Consider the following 20,755-nt stretch of genomic DNA (forward strand, 5'->3'; position numbering starts at 1 on the left):
GTGGGATTGCAGGAGATGGGGGGGTCCCCTGCGCTTTTTCTTAATTTTTTTTTTTTTGGTGGTTATTTTTTGTTCTTTCCCATCGCTTCTGGTGGAAGCTACCTTGAGGAAACTTTGATTTTGGGGTGGGCAGGGAGGGAGCTGCTGGATGGACTCTGGTCCGTACCCTCACAAACCCCTCAGACAAAGGAGATCTCTTATTAGTATGCAAAAAAAAAAAAAAAAAACCAAACCCAAACCCAACCCCGCTGTTAGCTTCACGCAAAAAAAATTAGTGTATCGCTCTTGAGGTCGTTACTAAGTGGTCCTAACCTGTGCGCTCTTTGGGGAAAAAAAATCACCCAGGAAAAAACCAGCCCAGCCCAACACCACAAAGGCTGAACGCAAAAATCCGCGGGGTCGTGTTCTCTCAGCTCCAAACCCCGCAATATTCGTGGGAAAAACGGGGAAAAAAAAAAGGGCTGGTGAAGAAGGAAAAAAAAAGGGAAATAAGGGGGAAAGCACCCCAAACCAGTAAGTTCTGTGGAGTCCCGGCCTCGCCCCGGTGGGAGAAGGAGATCGCGGCGCTGCTGGGGGGGGGGGCTGCGCGGGGGAGCTGCGGGGGCCCCCCCGCCTCGGCTCCCTCCAGCCGCCGAGGAGAATATTGCCCCTCGCTGGGGCTCGGCCCCCCCTAAAATCCACTGCTGAACCCCCGGAGAGGAGCCGGGGGGGTCCCTGGTGTGTGTTCGCGTGTTTTCGTCGGGACTCGGGCGGCATCATTTTATTATTATTTGCATATAAAAGAAATGAATAGACTCGGGGGGGTGGGGGGGGGCACCGGTTTGCGGGGCTCCTCCGAAATCTCCGGGCAGGGAAGTGCAGCATGGGCGGGGGGGGGGGGTGGGGGGTGTGGGAGAAATAGCCTCTGGGCTTAATATTATTGTGTATTTATTTGTTGCGTAATTAATGTAGATTTGCTAAATGCTAAGGTATATATTAAAAAAAGCCAAGGCGAACCCCGATTTGTACATCTCTGTCCTAAATTCGGTCCATTGCAGTAACCCCTTTTATCCCCCCCCCCCCAATGATGTACTCGGTCTATTTATTAGTTGCCGTTTCGTCTGCGAAAGGGCGAGGAAACTTCTATTTTGTCATATGGAATAAACTGTAAATAATCCAAAAGTTGGCGCGCCGGGCGGATATTTCTGTGCCTCTTCCCCGCTTTGGGGCAGCTTTCTGCTCCTCTGCTGCTTTGGCCAAGTATTGATTGTTTGATATTATGATTTATCTTAAAAAAGCAGATTTCGGGAGGGATGAAGGGATGCTATAGCTTAGAGTACCCTTCTCCCCCCTCCCTGGAAAAGGTACGTGCTGCTTTTCCTATTTCCCAGGGCATGGGGAAGGGGGGAAAGGTGTTTTTTTAATTCGGTGATTAAGTGCTGGCTGGGCCCTGAGGAAGGGGACCCGCTCCCTGTCCCAGCTCGGACTTTTTCATCTTTATTTCTCTCAGGCTTTTCATTCCAGGCTGGTGTCCTCGCCTGGCAGATGGCATTTTAATAGGAATAGCGGATTAAAATTACCTTCTCTCTCTGTGTCTCTCTCCTCCCCCCTCTTCTCTCCCCAACGCGCACTCGGGATAAAATGATTTTGCCCCAAAATCGCGCAGCCGCTGCCTCTCGCTGCAGGTTGGGCAGCACCTGGACGCGGGAAGGAGGTCCCAGCGCCTGACTGGAGGTGACTGGGATGGGCAGGGGGGGGTTGGCTGGGGAGGGGGGGGGCTCCAGGCCCTGCTGACCCCCCCCCCCACCCCGAGGGGAGCAGCCCCCAGGGAGGCTGTGGGGGATGGGGGGGGGCGGCACCCCCTTTCTTGGCTTTTTAAATGAATATTTGTGTTGCTTTTTTGGAAAATATAGATATTATTCTCTGCTAAGGTGGAGGGGCCCAACGCGGAGCACATGGGCTCTGCCCCCGGGCTGGAAGCGCTCCTTCCAGAGGGTGTCCATACATCCCGGGGGTAACACTTCGGTCCATATGGACTTTGCCATCCCTACGGCCATATGGCCCAGGCGCGGGGCTGAGAAAAAAACCTTCCTGGCGGGGCTATAGGTGTGTGCCCCCCCCGTACTTTCCACCCACGGAGGCACAGGGCGGCTGCGACCCCCCCCCGCCCCTCCGCACCCACTCGCGCACTGCCGCGAGCTGCGCGCACAGCGCCTATACGTGCGGATTTGCATAGGGCTCACCCTATATTTCCGCAGGCAGCTGCGCACCCAGTCACGCACACGCGGGGTGACTCCCCCCGCGTCCTGCCCGCTATTTCCCGGGGGAAAACAAACGCCGGGAGAAGCCAATAAGCTCCATAAAACTTTATAGGATTTCCTTTACACATGGGGAACAAGGGAACCATTTCCTGAACCTGCCCAACAAAAGTCCCTCCAGCAGCGGCTCCGGCTGCCTTTGGGGGTGCAATTAGCCCCGCGCTGAAAGGGGGGGGCACCTCCGCACCTCGAGGCCTCTTTTAACTCTATTATTTTATTTGACGGCTGTTACTCGCGTGTGTGTGTGTGGGGGATGTTATTTGGCGGGTGGCGAGCTGCAGGGAGAGTTAATTTTACTGTTTTACCAGGCCTGGGTAAAAATCCTCTTTTATTTTTTTTTTTATTTTTGCTTTTTCTTTGCCGGCTCCACTGTCATTTTCCCATCGGGTGGGAGTGAAATGCCGCAAAGCCGGGCCGCGCTGGCCCCACATTTATTTGCTGCCCACTTTTGGGGCCTGGGGTGATGGCAGGAGGCTGGGGGGGCCCCAACCACCTCCTTTCCCCCCTCCCCGTTTTTTATTTTTTCCCCATGCTGCGTCAATCTATTGACTGGTGGGTCACCCTCTTGGCGTGTCCTGGAAATTGCTCGTTATTCCCTATTTTCTCTCCAGCAATGCCTCCCCCTCACTCTCACGGTATCACTGCAGCCTCTCGGCTTCTTATTTTTTATTCTGATTACATTTCGCACCCCAACGACACCTTTTCTCTCTCCTTTTTCACCGGGAAGCTGTCAAGGCAGCTTGGGTTTGTCCAGGCAAGGGTTAACCAGCTCCCAGACCACGCGTGTTTTATCTGCGAGAGCGGGGGGGGAGTGTGGGGGGGAAACCAAACCCAACCACACACCCCAAAACCCCCCAAAAAAGCGCTTTACATTTCCAACTTTCGCGTTTCCACCCTGCGGAGCGGAGTGCGGCTACTTATGATTAATTATTGGCTTCTCCTGCCCGGGGAGAGGGGGGCCGGGGGGGCTCCCTCGTTTTTCTGGGGACTGGTGGGTGTTTGGTGGATGTTGTGGCTGGTGCTGTCTGGAAGAGATTGGCCTTTTTCTTTCCCCTCTCGGCTGCTCGGTCCCTTCCCAAAGACTCAAGAAGGAAATAGAAAAGGACTTACCTTGCCCCGTCATCCGTGTCAACCCCGTGGGAACTTAAAATGGCCCAAAAACAACAAACAAACCAAAGTGGCTTTTTTTTATATATATATATATATAAATCCAGGACTTTTTTTGGGTTGTTTTGGTTTTTAAAAAAAAAAAAAAAAGAAAAAGCAAAGCTCTTTTAGTTTCACCGGGAACATGAGAACATTAGCAGAAATACTCATGGCTTCTATGTGAATTTAGTAGTTTAAAACTTTTGAAGGTTATTTATGTGGATGGCCCTAAGCAAAAGCCCTGAATGGCTCTCAGGGAGCACGTGATGTCATTAAACTAAGTTTTATGGTTTGGGGGAGCTGACAAACCCACAATATATTTACATCATATATAATCTTAACTGTCCACCATCGCAGCTGCTAGAGCTGTTTAACGCCGGGACCGCGGGACAGGCGCTTAGTGCGGAGCGCGGCGGCTGCGCGGCTCCCGGAGCAGCATCGCCCCGGCCACCCCCGTAAGTTCTTCTTCTTCCTCGCTCTCTTTTCGCCTCGTGTGTTTCAGTTGTTGATTTTTTTTTTTTTTTTGTAAACCTCTCTAGGAATGGCGAAAGGGTTTTTTTTTTTTTTAAAAAAAAAAATCCCCCTCCCCGCGTGGGAAAAGGGGGGGGTGCGTGGGAAGGGGGGGCTGAGCTGGGCTGTGAGTTTTGCAAAGGGGCGAGCTGCAGGCGAGGAGCTTATCTGGCAGGAATCACAGCTCCCCCCCCCTCGGCCCCCCTCCCCAGGGCTGCTGGAGAGGAGATAAGTCCAAAGAAGGGCTCTATGTTACCGGTTCGACCGGCAAAGCCCCCCCCGTCCCCCGTCCCCATCAGCGGCCCCCCCCCGCGCACAGCCTGAAGGTATCCCCAAATTTCAACCCCATCCTCGAGTTTGGGGGTGTGTGGGTTTATTTGTGTTTGGGGGGAGAGTTGGGCTTTGCAAAGAGAGGAGGGGAAAGGGAAAGAAATTGGGGGGGGGGGAAGGGGGGCGGAATAGAAATACGCACAGGAGCGCGGAGGAAGCGGCCGCGCTGGGAGGGGCTTGCGCGGGGCGGGGGGGGCGGGCGGGGCCGGTGCAGGTGCGCGGAGGGAGGGTCGCTCCGTGCGCGGCTCCACGCGTGGGGGGGGGGGGCGCGCAGGGGGGAAGAGGGGCTGTCAAGAGGGTGGACCCCCCCCCCCGCCCCATGGGGACTGTTTGGTGAAGCGGGGGGTGTCACGCGTGGGGCAGGGCCGTCTCCTGGGGCTGCGTGGCAGCTGGGGCCGAGGGACCCCCCCTCGGGCACCCCTTGGGGTGCCGGGACGCCCCCCAGTCCGGGGGGGGCCTTTTGGGGTCAAACCTCCCCGAGGAGCCCGGGTCGGGGGGGCAATAGTGGGGTGCAACCCGCTGGGAACCGGCCGGGGGGGGGGGGGGAGGTGGCCTCGCTCCCTGCTCCCCACCCCAGGGTGCCCCCCCGAGGAGCGGGTCCCACAGAAAGCAATGGGGCACCCCCTCCCCACCCCCTCCCAGACAAAGACCGGGCCCCTATTGTTCTCGGGGAGGGGGCGCAGGTGCTCAGCTTTGTAGACACCCCCCCCGCAAAGGCCCCATCCTGGCGTTATCCCAGGCCTGGCACTTAGGGGGGACACGTCCTCGGGGGGGGGGGCACATGTGTTGTGTTTGGGGGGGGGGAGCTGCGCAGGGAGCAGAGGCCGCAGGTTCCCACCGTGACATGAGTTGTCTGGAGGGGTTTCCACCCGGGAGCACACATGCACACCCACGCACACCCATGTGCACCCATGTGCATCCACACACACCCATGTGCACCCATGTGCACCCATGTGCATCCACGCACACCCATGTGCACCCATGTGCACCCACGCCCGCGTGTGCCTGCGCACACGGGTAGACACGAACGCACACATGCATGTGCGTGCACGGGCAGGCATGCCAATGCATGTGCATAGGTGTGAACACGCATGCACGTACATGCAGGCGTGCAAACGCACACACACGCGTGCACCGGTGCCAGCACACGCGCAGGCGTGCAAACGCACGCTCGCACATGTGCACACGCGTGCACGCATGTGCTCGCAAGGGCCTGCACCCCCTCACAAGTGCACGTGCACACACAAGGCCTCGCGCACACACAAACACCCACTCACCACGTGTACAATCTCCCCCATGGGTGCTGGGGTGCTCTGTGGGCGCTGGGGGGGGGGGCTCTGTGGGTGCTAAGCCTCTCCCAGCAGCTCCCTTGCAGGGATGGGGACCCCCCTTGCAGCCAGGGCCGGACTCCCCCTTCCACACCCCAGGGCCCACTGTACCCCGCCTAAAAAGGGGGGCGATGGGGCTGCCCCCCACCCTGGGGTGCTCGGGGAGCGGGGGGCAGCGGGGCTGGACCCCACTCTGCCAACACAACCTGTGGGGAAAGGATGGAGTAAGAGGTAGGGAGATGGTGAAACACCCGGGGACCCCCAAACCTTCTCCTCTCCAGAGCCCTGTGGGGGCTCAGCCCCCCCCCGAAGCAGGGAGCAGCCCTGGGGCAGCCCCCTGGGACCTGTGGTCCTTTTGGGGCACCCGTGTGGGGGCCCCGGGATTTTAAGCCCCTTCTCCACGTGCCCTCATTTGGGGGTGTCCTGCGGGGGCAGAGCCCTCCGGGGGGGAGCAGTTCGCTGTCCCAGAGGGTCTTGGCGAGGTCAGAGGGTGGGTTTCAGCGATTCGGGGGGGGCCTGCTCTTCTGCAGAGGACTTGTGACCCCCCCCAGCCCTCGCTGCTCCCTTTTTGCACCCCCCTTTTGGCACCAGGGCCGGGGCCTGTACAAACCAATGCGGAGGCGGATTTTGGGGAGCCGGGTTTTAGGGTCCATCATGGAGATGGAGATTAATTTTTCCCCCCGATCCCACTGGGAAGGTGGATTCCCACACCCCCCCCACCCTCTGGACACATCCTTCTACCTGAGCCCCGTGTAGCACTGTGGGTCTATAGGGCTCTATAGGGTTCTATAGGGCTCTATAGGGTTCTATAGGGCTCCATCGCTGGGGCGGGCGTGCCCTGAGCATGCCACCCCCGAGGATATATCAAAAAATAGCATCAGAAATAATCAGGATTTTCTTTACACCCCCCCGAGCAGTGTGATGTCCCCAGGGGTGTGGGACAAGGCCACTGTCCCCAGCTCAGGGCTCTCCGGGGAGGGGTCCCTGGGGTCTCAGCATCCTTTTCACCCCCCCTCCCCGGGTCGGTGTGGGGCCTGGCTGGGTGCTGCGGGCTTGGAAAGAGGGGAAATGCTCAAAAATACAGTTATTCCCTTTATTTAGCGGTCGTTAAGAGTGGGAAAAGGTGCTAGGAAAAAAAAAGGTGCCAAAAAATCGGGGGGGTCCAAGCCTGGGGAGCTGGGAACACACAGGGGTTGGGGGGACCCTGGAGCCCCTGCCCCCCCCCCATCACCCCAAAACCCACGGAAAGTCCTTGCGAGGCTCCTTTAAAAAACCGTGCTTCTGGGATAACACGAAGTCGCTCAAAACCTGGAAGCACCCCAAGGGAAGAGGGGCTCTGGGGGGAGCGGTACCCCCAGTTTCACCAGCGACCTCCGGAGCTTTGCGGGGGTGAACGGGGCCGCTCTCCCACGCGTGTCGGGGTCGGCTGTGGCAGAACCACGGGGGTGGCCCTGATTTGGGGAGAAAGAAGAGAGTTTTTGGCGTCCGACGTGAAACTCGGCTCGCTCTTTCCGCTGCGACCTCTCCTTTCCCACCTCTCGGTGATGGGTGGGGGGGTCATTAAAAATAGGTGCCGGGTTGGAGACATTTCTTCCGCATCTTTTGGTTTTTCGCTTAAATATCATTTAATTTGAGTTCAGACGCTGCCGGTGTTTGCCGCTTCCAGTCTGTTGTGGGAGTGAGGGGATTAAAAACCCACGGTGTTCCTAAGGAGTCCCGCCGTAGAGTAAGAAGCAAAAATAATTTCCTGCAGAAATTGGACAGGAGGGGGGAAAAAAAATAAATAAAGCCTGGAGAAAGACTCTGGGGAATATAATTTCCTCGCATCCAGGTCGGTGCTGGGGAAAAAAAAAAGAGTTATTGGCGGAGGGGGGAGAGGCCGGAGGAAATGCGGCTGCGGGAGGTGTTTCCATCCCATCTTCTGGGGGGGTTTGTGCTCCCCGAGGTGGGGAAGGGGGTTCGGAGCATCCCCGTGCGCTGCCCCCGCCCAAGCCCCGGCTGCGCAGCCCGCCCGGCCCTGCAGAGCCTATTGATGGATCGATGTTATTGATTTATTATCCGCTCCTCAGAGCGCGTTTCTATCAAATGATGTTTTGATCTGGGTTTTCCCGGTCAAGAGTTGAATCCCGAGTTACCGATCTGTATTTTTTTCCCCTCTTTTTTTTTTTTTTTTTTTTTTTGGGGGGGGGTGTTATTTGTGATTTTTCTCTTGCCTGGCAGACACGACCCCTTTTCCCAGCAGGGACTGGGAATACCCTCCCTCCCCATCCACTTTCCCTGCTTTTAGGAAGGAAGGGACGAAGGAAAACAAACACCCCAATTACTTTCGCTGCGGGCACGTCCCTTTTATCTCTTTATCCCCCAAAAAAGGGGAAAAAAGGGTCAAAGCAACAAGGTTTGGCCAGACGTGGAGTAACCCCCGCCTTGATTTCCGCCTCTTTACAATTTATTCCCCCTTTTCTCCCCGCCTGGGCCGGGTCCGTGGGCAGGTTTGTGCCCCACGCAGCCGCAGGCACCGGTGCGCTGTGCGTGTGTCAGTGCGGATATCTATAGGTGCAGCCCATAGGTGCGGGGGGGCGCGGGGCTGGCGCTGTGCGCGCAGACAGGCGATGTGAGCAGCGGCTGGAAAGGTTTTCCGGGCACTTGGCGGATTCCCCCGACGCTCCCGGCAGCGGAACAGCAGCAGGGGCGGGGAGCGGCTACTGTTGACCCCCGGGATCGCCTCGCCCCCCGGGCGGGGTTTGGGGGTTTGCTGGAATTCGGGGGGGCTCACCCCGCTTCCAAAAAATGCGACTTTCTTTCCAATAGCTTTAGGGGGAAAAAGAGAAATACAAGTTGGAGGGAGTCAGCAGTATGTAATACTGATACTTGAACAGGTTTTTTTCATTTATTTTGTTCTGAAGACCCCAGCTCCCCCCCCCCGCTGTCCCGGCCGGACTCGCGGCTCAGCTCCGGCCCCGGCTCCCGGGTGCGGGGGGGCCCGGGGGGGGCCGGGTGCGGGAGGGCTCTGCCGCGGGCGGGGGTGGTGAACGCAGCCCTGGGTGTCTGCTGGGACCCCCCTACCCGCCAGCCCCCCCCAACCGGCAAACCGCACCGGGGATCTCTTCTGCCATGAATACACCTCGAGTCCTCATTTCCTTCCTTCCTTCCTTCCTTCCTTCCTTCCTTCCTTCCTTCCTTCCTTCCTTCCTTCCTCCCTTCCTTCCTTCCTTCCTTCCTTCCTTCCTTCCTTCCTTCCTTCCTTCCTCCCTCCCTCCCTCCCTCCCTTCTCCTTCCTTCCTTCCTTCCTTCCTTCCTTCCTCCTCCTTCCTTCCTTCCTTCCTTCCTTCCTTCCTTCCTTCCTTCCTTCCTTCCTTCCTTCCTTCTCTTTTCTCTTCTTTCTTTATTTTCTTCCATCTTTCTTTCTTTCTTTTTTCTTTCATTATTTTTTTTTCCTTTTTCTTTCTTTCTTTTCTTCCATCTCTCCTCCCTCCTCCCTCCCTTCCTTCCTTCCTTCCCCCCTCCCTCCCTCCCTCCCTCCTCCTCCTTCCTTCCTTCCTTCCTTCTTCCTTCCTTCCTTCCTTCCTTCCTTCCTTCCTTCCTTCTCTTTTCTCTTCTTTCTTTATTTTCTTCCATCTTTCTTTCTTCCTTTTTTCTTTCATTATTTCTTTTTTCTTTTTCTTTCTTTCTTTTCTTCCATCTCTCCTCCCTCCCTCCCTCCCTCCCTTCCTTCCTTCCTGCCTTCCTGCCTTCCTGCCTTCCTGCCTTCCCTTTTCTCTTCTTTCTTTCTTTCCTTCCATCTCTCTCTTTCTTTCTTTCTTTCTTTCTTTCTTTCTTTCTTTCTTTCTTTCTTTCTTTCTTTCTTTCTTTCTTTCTTTCTTTCTTTCTTTCTTTCTTTCTTTCTTTCTTTCTTTCTTCTTCTTCCTCCCTCCCTCCCTTCCTTTTCCCCTTCTTTCCTTCTCTTTCCCTTTCCCTCCATCTCTTCTTCTTTCCACCTTTCTCTTTCATTCCTTCTCGTCTTTCTTCCTTTCTCCCCTCTCCCTCTCACCCCCCGCCCCCCCAAACTCTGCTTTTCCACCCCAAACCGAAGGCGCCTCGCTGGACCCCCCCAAACCCCAGCAGCCCCTTGGCAAAAACTGGGGATTTTTCCACCCCTATTTCTCCCACATTCGCTCATTCCTGTGTTTATTTTTAAGGCCTTTCCCCCTCACCCCCCCGACCCCACCAGCAGATTCGTCCTCGGTATGGACCTGGGGGGGGCAGCTTGGGGGAGGGCACGGCTTTGGGGGACACAGCTTCTGCAGAGCTCAAACCCTCCCCTCCTTTGCGGGGGGGGACCCCGTCCCCCTGTCAGAGCCCACACTAGGGGGGTTGCAGGCTGAGCTTGATGAGTTCCTGTAATTAATTACGGGGTAGCTCGTGCCCCCCCCCCCCCGCTGGGGCCACCTCCCCCCCCGCCTCCTCTCCTCCGCACCCTTCGCTGGACCCCGCAGAACAGTGCGCTTCACCAAAATAGCCCCAAATTTGGGATCTAAGCAAACCCCCCCCCCCAAAATAAAGAGCCACCCGGGTGCGTGCAACCCCCCCCCCGGGTGCTGAGAGAGATTTGTGGGCACTGAGGGGGTCTTCTCTGCTGGGGGGTGCTGAGCATCCCCCCTTTCCCCTTGTGGGGGGGTTCTCTCCCTCTGCAGCACACGGGGGATTTTTTTTGGGGGGGAAGGCCACTTGGGTGCGTGGGCTTGCGGCGTGTCCACGCGTGTCCCGCGCACAACAAAGCCCCTCTTTCCTCCTGTTTCCCTCTCTCTCATCCTTCCCGCGGCGGGATAAAGCCCTTTCGCAGGTGGGAAAAGGGGAAATATTTACCTGCAGCCCCAAAGTGACACTTCACAGCTGTGGCTGCTGCTGCCGGGGACGTGGCTCGTGTCGGCATTCGTTCTCTGCAACCTCGCGGCGAAACAGCTTTAAAAAATGGGCGGGGGCCACGTGCAAGGGAGAAGTGGAGTGTGAACAAACCTATATTTTACGTTTGTCTCGCCGCTGCCCGACCGCCTCCTCCCTCGCTGAAGCCCCAAGTTTCGGGGCTTAAAAGATTCGGGGAGCTGCGGGTGGCACAGCCCCGCCAGGCTGGTCCTTGCAGCGACCCTCACCGTCTCCTCTGGGCTGCTTTCCCCTTCTTTTCCCTTTCCCCCCCCCCTCAAAGATCAGCTCACCTTTCCCAGTTTTCCCAGCAAACCTAAAGGACCGGGGGCACCTTTGGCATTGGGGAAAGGCGATTTTTCCCCAAAATCTCTACGGCCCAGGCCAGCGGGCCGTGATTTTTTTTTTCCTTCTTCTTTTTTTCCTTCTTTTTTTTCCCTTATTTTTTTCCTTCTTTTTTCTTCTTTTTCCTTCTTTTTTCCTTATTTTTTCCTTCTTCTTCCTTCTTTTGTTTCCTTTTTCCTTCTTTTTTCCTTCTTTTTCCTTCTTTTTTCCTTCTTTTTCCTTCTTTTTTCCTTTGTTTTCCTTTCTTTTTTCTTTGTTTTTCTTTGTTTTTCTTCCTTTTTTCTTTTTTCTTCTTTTTTTCTTCTATTTTTTCTTCCTTTTTTTTCCTTCTTTTTTTTTTTTCCTTCTTTTTTTTCTTTTTTTTTTCCTTTTTCCTCCAGGGAAGCAGCCGATTTCTTATCAGGTCAGGATTGATGCTGGCGGCCTGCTTCTCTATATCATCGCCGCGGCTCCTCTTGTTCCAGCCCGGCTCCCTTTGCTCCCGGGGCCGTGAGTGATGGCTCCCGCAGCTCCCCATGCCGCTGGAATCCTAATGGCCCCACCGAGGGGGGGGGACCCGCTCCCCCCATTTTACTAGCAGGAAATTTTAGGGACCCCCCCCAAAAAAAACCCTCCCGAGCTCGCCCTTCCTCAGTCCCTGTTGCTGGAGGCCCCCGCGGAAGCCACGAAACGTTTTATTAAAAGGTTTTGATGGATTCGCCTTGGGGATTAACTAAGATAATAGTTTATTGCACTGCGAAAGATTAAACTGAAAGTACCCTGGTGAAAAAAAATAAATAAACATTAAAGAGAGCGGGGAGCGCCTTTCCTGGCGTTAACCCCTTGTTTCCCACCCTAACAAGGGTCCCCCGGGCTCCAGGGTGGCCGCGCCGCCTTTCCGGGGCATTATTATTATTATTATTATTATTATTATTATTATTATTATTATTATTATTATTATTAAGATTTAAAATACGTGCGGTGGCTGGGCCAAGCGGTTCGCCAGGCTCCAGGCTGCGGGTGCGGAGGGGACACCCCCCCTCCATCCCTTCCCGCCCGGGGGATCGGAATTCCCCCTGGGAAAAGCCCAATTTCCGGCCTGGCTGCGAGCTGTCGGGGCTGGAGGGTGCGCACATGGGCGCGGAGCTGCGCGCATCTGGGTCCTGTCGGGTTTCAAGAGCGTGTTCACACATCGAGAGAGTCTGAAACACGGCCCGAAAAGGCGACAGACCCGGGACTTCCCACCATCCTGCCCTTGATCCCAACATCCCCACATCTGTGAGGCCAGGGATCTGCCTTCCATGCGCTGCTGCTGGCCCCACAGGGGCAGGACCCCCCCCGCGTCACTCCCCACGCGTGTCGTGGGCTCCTCCAGCCCTCCGCACCCCACTTTCCCTTGACCTGCGTCCAGCAGAAGGGGCACCCGGGGATTTTAATAACGGGGGGGGGGTCGAGCCGAGCCTGCAGCAGCCCTCCAAGGCTGCCCCCCCCCCCGGGAGCCACGCGGCCGTGGGAGCACCCTGAAAAAAAAAGGGGGGGGGGGTTCTGCCGGGATTTTGGCTGCTTTGTACTTAAAAAGCGCTGGGTCACCTCCCCGGAGGCAGCACCCCCCAGGACTGATTTTTGAGTGTAAAGGGGGTTAAAAAGGGATGAGCGCAGGTTGGTGAAAATTTGGCTTCGTCTTCGCTTGGGGGGGGGCTCAAAATGCATCGAAAAGAGGGAGTTTTCCCTCCTTCACCCCCTTCCACCCCATTTTGGTGCCCGGCCGGGGCTCCGCACCCCCGCAAGCGCAGGCTGAGCCACCTCCGCCTCGTTTCCTCTGCAGCAGCAGCAGGTCAGGGCTCCCCCCCCCCAGTTCCCCGGTACAACCCCCCCAGCTGGGGCGGGATTAACTTTCTGGGGAAAAAAACCCTTTATTTTTATCCCCTGTCCCTCCAGAGAAAGTTCCCCCCCGCCTCTCCCCGGCCCAAGCCGTCGAGAAGGACTCAGGGTTCTGGAGCCGAGAAGCGGCTTCGCAACCCGAGGGGGTCTGGGGGGGGAGGCGGGGGGGGAGTGACGTTAATTATTAATATTCTCACCCCGGAGGAAGATTTCCACGGGCTGAGAGCAGTGAGTACCGCTCAAGCAGAAGCTCTCTCCAAGAGGATCAGCCTCAAGTTTGTATATTGTTTCCGCCCCATACAATAACAGCTATAGATCTGCTGATGGGCTCGCGGCAGCCCCTGGACACTTTCTCCTGCAAACTTTCACTTTCCCCCCCCCCCCCAACACGCCCTTTCCCCAATCCAAACCCAAAGGTTTTCTTTTCAACTTAACCCAGGGTTCAGCAATCACCCGGTGGGGCAGCGCAAGTCGTCTTTGTCTACCAGGAGTCAAGGCGAGATCTTAGCTCCTGTGTGTATCTCACTTAAAAACATCCTCCCGCTGAGCCCTCCTCTGCCTCCCGCCTTCCCCCCCCCCAATAACCCCCCCCGGCTCTCAAATAAATACTTTCAGCCCAAACCCCGGGGTCTGAAGGGAGCCAAAGGGGCGAAGCCTCCCCAGGGCCGCAGCCCAGGGAAGAGCCGGGGGGGGCCGCAGGAGCTGGGGCGACCCAGCACAGGCGTGAAACCCCGGGGGATCAAATGGGTGGGGGTGAGGGTGCGGGTGAGGGTGCTGGCCCAGCGCCAGCGGCCTTGGGAGGGTGGGTTTGCCGGCAGCGGAAAGCTGGCTCTGCCCGGGCCTGCTACACCGCAGGAGAGGGTGGAGAGGAGAGGTATGGTTTGGGTGCTGGCGCCTTTGATTTATTTTAACCGAAACTTTTCCAAAACAAGGGGGGGGGGGACGAAAGAAAAAGAAAGGGAAAAAGGAAAAAGGGAAGAAGGGAGAAAGGGAAAAAAAAGAAAAAGAAAGGGAAAAGGAAAAAAGACAAAAGAAAAAGAAAGGAAAAAGGAAAAAGGAAAAAGGAAAAAAGAAAAGGTGAAAAGGAAAAAGGAAAATGGCAAATAAAGGAAAAAAGGAAAAAGAAAAAGACAAATAAAGGGAAAAAGGGAAAAGGGAAAAAGGAAAAAGGAAAAAGGAAAAAGGAAAAAGGAAAAAGAAAAAGGAAAAGGGAAAAAGGAAAAAAGGGAAAAAGGAAAAAGGAAAAAGGAAAAAGGAAAAGGAAAAAGGAAAAGAAAAAGGAAAAGGAAAAAGGAAAAAGGAAAAGGAAAAAGAAAGAAAAAAGGAAAAAGAAAAAAGAAAGGAAAAAGGAAAAGGAAAAAAGAAAAAGGGAAAAGGAAAAAAGAAAAAGGAAAAAGGAAAAAGGAAAAAGGAAAAAGGAAAAAGAAAGGAAGAGAGGAAAAAGAAAAGATCAGAAAAAAGGGGGAGGAACGGGGAGAAAGAAGCGCCTTTCCTACCAAGCAGCAAGTTTTACTCTTGCTGGGCTCCCCGCCCCGCCGAGTCCCGCAGTTGCGGCCGAGGCGGCGGCGCCCCGAAATGATGAATAACCCCGAGCTCTGCCCGGGCCGGCTCGGAGGGGGCTTCGCTCAAAGCAGATTATTTTTATTTTTTCCACCCCCCCGGTGTGGGGAGGCAGAGAGGGGCAGAGCGGGAGGTGAGAGGAACAAAAACCAACAATTTCTCCGGCATAAAAATGAAACATCAAATTAGTTTGCCTCTGGGCTTCATTTTTCCCCTTCTACATTATAACTAGTTATTGAACTCGCTAGAAGATCTAAAGGCCATTTGTGAGGAGAGAAATTTCAATGGAGTTCCCCCATCAATAACTCCTTGGCAGTGACCTATTGGATCAAGTCAAACAGTTGAGGTGAAATTCAGGTCACGCTGTCTAACCAATATTAAAATGCGCCCACTTTTTAAAAAGCCACTTTCAACGAGATTTGAAGAAAATTGAATTCCTGGGTGGGGTGAGAAGGGGAGGGGGGAGGGAGAGATGGGGAGAGTGGTTTGCATGTTTTATTTTCGTCGTTCTTTCGCAAACAAGAGGGATTCGTCTTTAATGCGTGAAAACGGAGGGATAAATATTTACATTATTAGTTTCTTTGAGGCGAAAGAGGCTGCAAAGAAAAATGTGAAGGCTAGGACTTTGGGTGACAGGCCTTGCTTATTAAAATCGGTTTAGGCCGATTCATTACTTTTACTGACAACAGATATAAGAAAAAAAATCAATTAAACATTTGCATATTTCTTTGCATAAATTAGACCTTGTCTCTTCGCGTGAGGAAGGGACAAAAAGGAGAGGTCTTCCTCGCCCTCACTGCTTGCAAGTTGGTAGGGAAAAAAAGGAAATTTCATTAATTGCGCGTCACCTCCTGCGGCGGAGAGAACCCAACTCCTACAAAAAATGGTCAAAAACAGAGAGGGACACGGGGTTTTGCTTCTCCTCCCACGGAGGGTGCAGTGATCACCTCGAACCGAGCTGGGAATAAAAGTCCGCTCCCCAATCGCTCCCCACCTCCCGCATCCCGAGGCGGCGGAGTTCAGCCTCCCCGAGCTTTTGCCCCGCTTTCCCTCTTATTATTAAACACGGGATAACAAACCCCCAGTAGCTAGGTACTTCATTTTTTTCTGGAAAGCACAGATTGCTAATGGGCTGAGGTACAGGTTACCAAACGGTCAGTATGGTAATAGCCAACACAATGAATCCGGAGAGACAATGCATACTTATTTTTCTTCAGTACTGTCAAAAAGGCGCTTTGTACTTAAAAACGTCCCCGCGCCGGCAGCCAGATCGATATTTCGCAGCCCTCACCCTAGGTAGGAGAAGGAAATCAAGCCCCAAATGAGGGTTTTTTTTCATTTCCCCCCCATTTTTGGCTGTTTTTCCCTGCCGAGGTGCTGCGTTTCTCTGGGTTTTGTCCCTCCCGAAGTGTTTCTCGCCACGGTGGGGCTGGTGGGGGGACGAGGGATGGAGAGCGGTGGGAGGGCTGCTTTATAGACAAAAGAGCCAGATTCTTGTACAACTATTCTTCACACGTCCCCGCAGACTTATTTTACAGAGAAAAAAAAAAAAGGGGGGGGGGGTGTGGATTAAATAAATACCCCCCCCAAACACTTGAGCAAGAGGCAGAGCTCTGAACTCCGGTTAAAAAGCAAAGGGGAGGGGGGAAACCTTAATCCACAAGAAATAAAAAGGGGAAAATAGGATTTTTTGGGTGCATTTCTAAGAAATCCGGGGGATTTCTTTTATTGGAGCACTTGTAAGAAATGCGGGGGCACCCCCCCGCCCCCCCCAGCACGCCGAGGGGGTGAAGGGAGGTGGGGAAGAGGGGGTGGAGAAGCGAATCCTCAAGGATAGATATTGGGGGGGGGGGGGAGAGGATCGGGGGGTGGGGGGCACGCAGACGGTGCAACTAAAGTTGCGTTTCCCCCCTGAGAAAGGGAGGGAGTCCAGAGCCGCCCAGTTTGTGACCTTCACGCCTTGAATTTTTTAATGCTTTGATTGCTGCCGTTTTGTTTCGTGCTTTATTTTCCTTTTTTTTTTTTTTTTGTGAAACATCCAGCATCGCCTTAAGAGAACTACCTGTGGATATTTATTTATTCTGCTGGTGCTTATTGAAAACCATATATTCAGGGTGGGGGGGGCCCAAGGATGTGCGTAGGTAAAAATTACTTTATTAACTCTCCATCTTTATTCAATATTCCCTCAGCCTTGGAATAAAGTTGTTGCATCCGTCTGAACTATAAATGTCAAAGCGCTGCATGAGTCTGAGGTGTTTGGGCAGAATGAAGTATAGCTGGAGAAAAGGAATTTATTGGATATATTTAAATCAATGTTTTGGGTTCCGGAATACATTTCTATTCATGTCTTTTTCCCCCAACCTCACGGCTCCCATCCCCCCCCCTCCCTCCTCTCCCCCTCCCCGAAACCTTTCTGGGAAGAGCGAGGATTTTCCCTTCTCTAGGTGTATATATAGGCGTTTCTATATGTAATTCCGGGATTTACAACTTTAGGAAGGAGCAGGCTCTGCCGGTGCGCGGGGCCAGCAATTAGCGAAGCCCTGCAACAACCCCACTAATACCCCCCTCCCCCCCCCCAAAAAAAGCCAAATAAAGCGAGAAAACGACTTATTCCACACCCCGGTGCCCAACTAGACGCGGAGCTGGTGTCCGAGGGGGGCTCGGCCCCCCCTTTGCCCCCAAACCCTCCCCGTCGCCTATATGTACCCTGTAGACTCGAATTTGTGTGAGCGTCTCCCAGTCACAAATTCGTCTCTAGGGGAATATATGGGCGATGCCAGAGCCTTGGAAAGTTCTGCTTTCCTCTAATTGCGGCGCCCCTAATTAACCCCCAACCCCCCCCCCCCGATGTCATTTGCTAAAGGTGGTTCAGCCAAAGCGGCGTTTGCTCTTCGCCAGGGCTTGGGGATAATAATCATCATCATAATAATTTAGGGGAAAAAGAGGTAAAAAGCGAAATCACCGCCACGATCGGGGTGGGGGGATGGGGGGGTGATAATAATCAAAATAAAATCCCATTATTACTTTTCCTCTCCAGAAGAAACAGCAGCCACCGCAAACACAACTCTCAGCCAAGAGCACAAAGAGCCCGACCATTTCGCAGTGACTGATTTATGGCGTTTTACAACCCCATAAAAAGCTGTAACAACCAGCCAAAAGCCTTCGACACCGCTGGCACATTTAGTCTAATAAATAAAACATAAACAGTTAACTTTATGTGTCACTTTTATTGTTATCAAGTAAAATATGGCAATGCCCTGCAAGCTATGATTTTCGACTATAATTGTTATCAAGCACAAGGAGGGAATACCCCACCTCCTTCCTCTGCCCCTCTCTTTAGGGCGAGGTGGAGAGGAAAAGAAAATGGAAAAAACAAACCAAAAAAAAGCTTTAATTGAGCTAAAACCCTCCCAAAATGTTGAGCGCCCATTTGCAGCTCCCCGACCTGCGCCGGGGAGGTGGGAGCCATTTTTAACGCATCCCGCTGGTTTTGCCCCCAAAATAAGGCGGTCGTGGAGCGCGGGCCACGCACCAGGGCTGAGCACCCACAGCTCAGGGCTCCCCGCAAGGGCCCAGCGGCCTTGGGCGCTGCCCACGCGTGGGTGCTGCCCACGCGTGGACGTGTAGCCCCGTGGGTGCGTCACCTGCAGCACCCAGAGGCGGGGGAAAAGCAGGGTGCTGCCTCCCACCCCCCCTAACCCCCCCCCCAGCCCCGCTCTGCTGCCGAAGGCCGGGGTTAAGCAGAGCGGGGGGCAGTTTGGGGAGCAAAGGGGGGGGTCCCCGCTGCCGGGGGGGGGGGGGCAGCCCCAGCCTCGCCCTGCCCGTGCCGCTGGTCGCAGGCGGGGGGGGGGCGAAGCCCCCCGCCTGATCTAGGCAGGGTCAGTAAGGGTTCTGCAGCCCCCCCCCAGGTAACTGCCCCCCCCATGGGTGCTGACGGTGTTTAACCCTCTCCCCTCTGGGATGGGGGGGTCTGGGCTGCGGGGGGGGGGGGCAACCCCCCAGCGGTGTCCCCAACCTGTCTTGTCCCCTCCCCAGCTTTGGTGGGGGGGGGTGGAGATGGGGGGTGCCGGGGGTAGAGTTTGGGGGGGTCCGGAGGCTCAGTGCAGCCCGGGGCGGGGGGGGGCACACTCCCCCACTCCCCCTCAGGGACTCACACCGGGGGGGGGGGGGCTCATTGTTCCCAGCTCAGCTGGCGGGGGGCTGCCCGCTGCCCCCCCGCACCCCCATTAACCCTCCCCCCCCCCCCCCAGGGGGGGTCCCCCATTGTGTGTGCCCCCCCCCAGCAGCCGCGGGGGTGGGGCTGGAGCCCGGCACCCACCGCCCGGCCCCGCCGCGCGTCTCGCCGGCTCTCCCCGCGCCCCCACTCCCACTCCCACGGCCCCCCCCCCAATTTGGGTACATTTTGCAGCATCTTTTGGTTCCTTATCCGGGGACTGGGCTGGCGGGTGTGATTGGCCGCGGCTGTCACATGGTGAAAGTAACTTTACGGGTCGCCAGCTAGTAGGAGGCTTTATGGAGCAGAAAAACGACAAAGCGAGAAAAATTATTTTCCACTCCAGAAATTAATGATCATGAGCTCTTATTTGATGGACTCTAACTACATCGATCCGAAATTTCCTCCATGCGAGGAATATTCGCAAAATAATTACATCCCAGACCACAGTCCGGATATTATAGCCGGACGAGGGAGTCCAGCTACCAGCATCACCATCAGGAGCTGTACCCCGTGCCACGACCCTCCTTCCCCGACCGCCCCTTCGGCTGCGGGCTCTGCAGGCTGCGGGCAACCCGGCCGCGCTCCAAAGGGGACCCGGGCACGCTGCAGGAGGCCAACACCTCTCAGAGAAAGCGCAGCAGCTCTGCGAGCAGGCTGCTCTGTCCACCTCCTCCACCACTCCTTCCCCAGCCCCTCCAGCCTGCAACCAGCCAACCCCCGAGCATCCCACCAGCACAGCTTCCAAACAGCCCATAGTCTATCCCTGATGAAAAAAATCCACGTCAGTACTGGTATGCAACTTTTATTTTCTCTTCTGTCTCTCCGCTCTCTTATTTTCACACCATGCTCGCTCCCTCTCGCCTCTCTCTCTCTCTTTTTTTTTTTATTTCCTTCCCTTCCATGAGAGTCTTTGGGTTAGCACAATTGAACTGGATTTACGACTCCGAATGGGTAATTACACCCACCATAAATTTTATAGCCGAGCTACTGTGGCAGCCTTAGCCATGTGCTCGTTCTGTTATGTATGTGTGAAACTCCGAAAGCTTTGTAAGGGGTGCATAAATAATTCAGTCTTTTGAGCCAGGGAAACCCCTTCCTATTAGAATAGAAACTCTTGAGCTGCCCAAAGTTCTTTATTACCTATTTAGCCTATTACTTCCCCCCCCCCCCCCCGGCTCCTCCAGTCGCCTCTCCCGACCCTCTCTCCATCCACGCTGATTTTCCTTGTGTGTTTTTTTTTTGTCTTTTTTGTTTTGTTTTTCTCCTTTCCTTTCTTTTTTTTTTTGTTGTTCCGTTTTTTGTTTTGGTTTTTTGTGTTTTTTTTTTTGTTTTGTTTGTTTTGTTTTTCCTTCCCCTCCTTTCCAGTGAATCCCAATTACAATGGAGGCGAACCCAAGAGATCCAGGACAGCCTACACCAGGCAGCAGGTTTTGGAGCTGGAGAAGGAGTTTCACTATAACAGGTACCTGACCCGGCGGCGACGCATCGAGATCGCCCACTCGCTTTGCCTCTCCGAGCGCAGATCAAAATCTGGTTTCAGAACAGGAGGATGAAATGGAAAAAAGACCACAGGCTGCCTAACACCAAGTACGGGCAGCGACGGCAGCGGCTGCGGCGCCCCCGCCGCCCCGGCCAGCACGGCCGCGGCGAGGAGCTGCCCTCCGCCGCCGCGCAGGACCCGCGCACGGAGGATATCACCAGGTTATAAACACCCCCAGACCCGCAGACAAATGACTCTGGATTATTTATAGAATCTAATATATATATCTATATTTTGGTTCTTCCCTCCCCTTCCCCTTCCCCTCGTAGTTTTATTATTATAATAATAATAATTATTATTATTATTATTATTTTTCCCTGTGCGTATAAAAACCGAGGGGTCTCCCCCGAGACCACGGGCTTTAGGTGCATGTCAGATAGCATGAGGCCAGGTGTCTGTTACCTGCAGGGTTTTTTTTACGCCATTTCAGGGTTTTATTTATTTTTTAAAGCTGGGGGATGGGGAGGGAGGGCAGGGTGGGGGGAGGAAGAGGGGAATGTTCTGCTGGGTGGAATTTACTGAAGAAACGATGATAATATTGCGGGCAAAAAAACCCCCAAACCAACGAACAAAAAAAAGGGCGAATGTAGGTATTTGTTCCCCTCCGCGTCGCAAATGCACAATGAGCGAAGGAGCTCTGAAGTTCTTTTGTAGCAATGTGGAAAAAGAGCGAGAAGAAATCACGATTTAGAGAGGGAAAAAAAGGGCAAACAAAAAGCAGCTACGA

At 54.5% G+C, this 20,755-nt stretch overlaps 1 protein-coding gene across 1 annotated transcript; it reads left to right on the top strand.

Moving 5' to 3' along the window:
• The first annotated feature begins 18,837 nt into the window (after positions 1-18,837).
• On the top strand, positions 18,838-20,196 carry HOXC4 (homeobox C4). The gene is given in 6 exon segments (XM_059832746.1): positions 18,838-18,931; positions 18,934-19,163; positions 19,166-19,250; positions 19,253-19,279; positions 19,854-20,003; positions 20,006-20,196. Coding segments are annotated over 6 exon segments (777 nt in total).
• Positions 20,197-20,755: the final 559 nt, after the last annotated feature.

This window comes from Gavia stellata, chromosome 36 (assembly GCF_030936135.1).
Source record: "Gavia stellata isolate bGavSte3 chromosome 36, bGavSte3.hap2, whole genome shotgun sequence".
NCBI classification, from domain to species: Eukaryota; Metazoa; Chordata; class Aves; order Gaviiformes; family Gaviidae; genus Gavia; species Gavia stellata.